The sequence below is a fragment of the Aphis gossypii genome, unplaced genomic scaffold (genome assembly GCF_020184175.1).
Source record: "Aphis gossypii isolate Hap1 unplaced genomic scaffold, ASM2018417v2 Contig00063, whole genome shotgun sequence".
NCBI classification, from domain to species: domain Eukaryota; kingdom Metazoa; phylum Arthropoda; class Insecta; order Hemiptera; family Aphididae; genus Aphis; species Aphis gossypii.
Genome location: NW_026082997.1, coordinates 35,144 through 39,369, shown reverse-complemented (window position 1 = coordinate 39,369; position 4,226 = coordinate 35,144). Strand labels below are relative to the sequence as shown.

The 4,226-nt window shown below is 29.2% G+C and overlaps 1 protein-coding gene across 1 annotated transcript; it reads left to right on the top strand.

Moving 5' to 3' along the window:
* Positions 1-3,259: 3,259 nt before the first annotated feature.
* Positions 3,260-3,703, top strand: LOC126553074 (uncharacterized). The gene has a single exon (XM_050208261.1). The coding sequence runs from the start codon at positions 3,260-3,262 to the stop codon at positions 3,701-3,703; it is 444 nt and encodes a 147-aa protein (XP_050064218.1).
* The last annotated feature ends 523 nt before the right edge of the window (positions 3,704-4,226 follow it).

Sequence of the window (4,226 nt, the reverse complement as noted above, 5' to 3'; positions counted from 1 at the left end):
GTTTTGGATACACTAATAAATTTATCATCAGAAAATTTGAAATCTTGTCTGGTTTGTATTCAACCACTTTTTAAATTATTATCAGTACCTATAAGTTCAAATATAACAGTAGAAGATGTAGAAAAAGCATTTTCCTTATTTCCAAGAAACAGTGACATGTCTAATGTAACAGATTTCAACAGCGCATTATGTGAGATAAGTATATTAAGGTTACAAACTGAAAATGTTAAATCTTTAGCTAATGTTATGGATGTAGCCAATAAATTAAAGACCATAATTCCTATGGCTAATGCACTTTGTCGTTTGGCATTAACATCACCAGTCACCACAGCTTCGAATGAACGTTGTTTCAGTAAGCTAAAAATAATCAAAAATCATTTGAGAACAACTATGAGTAGTTCAAGGTTAAATGATTTGATCATACTTGATTCTGAGAAAGATGTTTTAGATAATATTGATTTAACAAGTATGATTAAAATATGGGCTTCATTAAAAGAAAGAAGAATTTCTGTTTGATATTTATTAGAATTTCTATTTTTTAGTATGTTGAATGTTCATTCTAATAATGTTTTATACTTTTATATTATATTATAATTTTTTGTAATTTTTTTTTTACAAAATAATAATTATTTTCATGTAAACAATAGTTTTTGTATTTATTTGTATACTCACTTAAAATAAATATTGTATATAGCATAGAATTTAGTTTTGTAGAAACAATATATTTATTCATGAATAATTGATGAAGTCGTCAATTTCATTGGCCACGACCCCTCACAAATTTTACGTAACGCCGGCCCTGAACAAAGTGGATACCATTTATATGGATGGAACTTTTAAATATTGTCCACGATTTTTCTTACAAATGTTCACTATCCATGGATGGAAAAATGGCCATTATATTCCTCTTATTCTTTGTTTACTGCCAGACAAGTCATTTGAAACATACTTATTTACGCTTCGTTGTATTTTTAATAAATGTAATTTATTATTTTCTCCAAAATTTGTGACAATTGATTTTGAAATATCAATACATAAAGCTATTGTAGAAATATGGCCAGACTCGAAAATTATTGGCTGTAGATTTCATCTAACCCAATCTTGGTTTCGTCAAGTCCAAAGCTTAGGATTGGTTAATGAAAAAAAAACGATTTTTCAGAAATCGGAAATTTTATAAAATATACGTTTGGACTGTTATTTTTGAATCCAGGAGATGTAGAAGACTGTTTTGTCGAAGATTTAATGGCAATATGTCCTGATGATGATAGATTAAAATCATACTGTGATTATTTAACAGACACCTATATTAGTGAAGAAAGCATATTTCCTCCTACTAATTGGGCATCAAGCTCTTCTGAATTGACTAGAACGACAAATGCATGCGAGTCTTTTCATTCATATTTTAACCAGTGTTTTTATAAAGACTCCCCTCCCATTATGTATTGGCTAAATATAATACACGAAATTCAAACTGAAACATATGTAAAAATACGAAGTGTGGATATTCCAAAATTCCCAAAAGATGGAAAAGTTCGGAGTCGTCAAGATAAAAACCAAATCAATATTACGAAATATGAGAGAGGAGAAATAACACGGATAGAATTTATTAAACGTATATGTTATAATTATAAAAAAAATCAAAAATCCATATAATTTTATATTTATTGTGTAAATTGATAATATAATATAACTTTTATTTTTTATACTTTTTAACTTAATTCAATGTATTATAAATTAAAAATTAATTATTGACAATTGTTGATGCGTACTCGCCGTATATAATAATTATTGACGTCATTATTATTACTTTTATCTTTATTATATTGTATTATAGGTATCTTATTCTTGTCGATATCTGGTCGATCAATATCATTGTTCAATTATATTTCAGTGTGTTTCTATCCATGAACATGATAAATTAATAAAAGTATGAGTTAAAATTTTATTATAAAAAAATTCAAATATCCCAGTAATTTTAGATTTATAGTGTAAATTAATAATAATATTATAACATTTATTTTTAAATTTTTTTTTACTTAATTCAATATATAAATTGTAAATTAATAATTGGCAATGTTGACGAGTATATAATAATTATTGATGTCATTATTATTATTATTATTACTTTTATCTATATTATATTGTATTATATCTTATTCTCGACGATATCTAGTCGATTGATATTAATTGTTCACTTATATTTCAGTGTGTTTCTATCCGTGTACATATATGTATCATTGTGTCTGCTGCCGCATATATAATAAAGTACTTAGACATGCAAAATAATTAAATAATTTTTTTTTTTATATATATATATTATTATTTTATACATTCCATTAAAAAAAGTAGTGTTTTGGTAGTTTAACAAAAATAAAATGCGAAAAGAATATTTCATTGGTGACCAAAATAGTGTACTGGCCGAAAACGGTCATTTCAGAATGGCCGAAAAGGGAAAGGTGCATTTTGGCCGAAAACGGTGCCACCCTGTAGTTCATCCGAATAACAGTGAATGTTTTTACTTAAGAATTTTGCTCCATGTGATCAAAGGTCCAATTTCTTTTGCAAGTCTACGAACTGTGCAAGGAGTGACGTACGATACATTTCAAGAAGCATGCAAAGCAATGGGTTTGTTAGAAGATGATTTCCAATGGGAAAACACATTATCTGAAGCTACTGTATGTTGTACTTCACCGTCTATAAGATATTTATTTGCCATTTTGATAGTGTTTTGCCAAATAGGTTAGGGGCTGGCAAAATCATCGTGTAAGTATGGCTGAAGACATATTGTTTCGAAAACAACAAGAATGTCCATCAGATGATATAAATTACGATGAAAATATTTTTAATGAAGCTTTACTTGAGTTGAATAAAGTGGTGCAATCAGTTTCTGGCAAAAATATCACTGATTTTGGATTAATTCTATCGAACAATATAGATCTGAATACCAATACTGAATACTTGCGAGAGACGTCCTACGATAGTTTCCGTCTATTACAGGTCGTTCAAAATGAGAGACGTTTAAACTCTGATTAGAAAACGGTTTATGACGCAGTAATAACATCTATTAATAATTACGAAGGCAAAACATTTTTTCTTGATGCCCCTGGAGGTGCAGGATAAACATTTTTAATTAATTTATTGCTCGCCAAAATAAGAACAGACAGAAAAACCTAACCTTGCTGTGGCTTCATCTGGAATTGCAGCTACGCTTTTAGAAGGTGGTCGAACTGCGCATTCCACTTTCAAGATCCCACTTAAAATGTCCTACGATGACACATCAAGTGTCTGTAATATATCCAAACAAAGCAACACTACTCAATTGATGCGGGATTGTGTGTTCATTGTTTGGGACGAAGCATCTATGTCCCACAAAAGTTCGGTTGAGGCATTGGATAGAACCTTGCGGGACTTACGTAATAAAAATACATTAATGGGTGGCTGTACAGTCTTATTTTTTGGAGATTTTCGTCAAATCTTGCCAGTTGTAGTAAGAGGAACAAGAGCTGATGAAGTCAATGCATCATTAAAAAGATCTTACATTTGGCCAGACATAACTAAATTGAAACTGAAAACTAATATGAGAATATTATCATCTGACCAAGGAAATAAAACTTTTGCTGATGCTTTACTCCGTGTTGGCAATGGTCAGTCACTGACTAGAAATAGTAAAATTGATCTGTCTGAGCTTTGTTTTAGATTCTGAACGAAGTGATGAATGTATTGATTTTACAATGATGTGTATTTTTTTTTTTGTGTGTCTGTGTACAGCATAACTAGTCGAAATAATGCTCCAATTTCAAACTATGGGGGTGGTTTCCGATGTAAAAGTGAATATCCGTGGTGCATTATAGAGGTAAAAAGTTCACATTTTCCAACAGTTTTCAAAAAAATCGAGAAAAACAAAAAAAAAATGACGGAAAAACGGCAATTTTTACGCAAAACCAGTTTTCGACCAAATCGATTTTTTTTTATGGTTGTAATTCAAAAACTTATCACTGAAAATACTTGAAATTTTCACCGAATGTTAATGTCAGTAGTATCTGTATATAGTTAAGTTTTCAAAAAATTTTGACTTTTTTTGAGTTATTTATAGACCACTGAAATTTTCGATTTTTTTGAGAAATTTTTTTTAAAGTGTCGATAAAAAATTTTTGGATGACCAAAAAGTTTTGAAAATTTAATACAAGATTCCTTATGAGTTGTTTTTATTGTAGCTAAAAAAAATT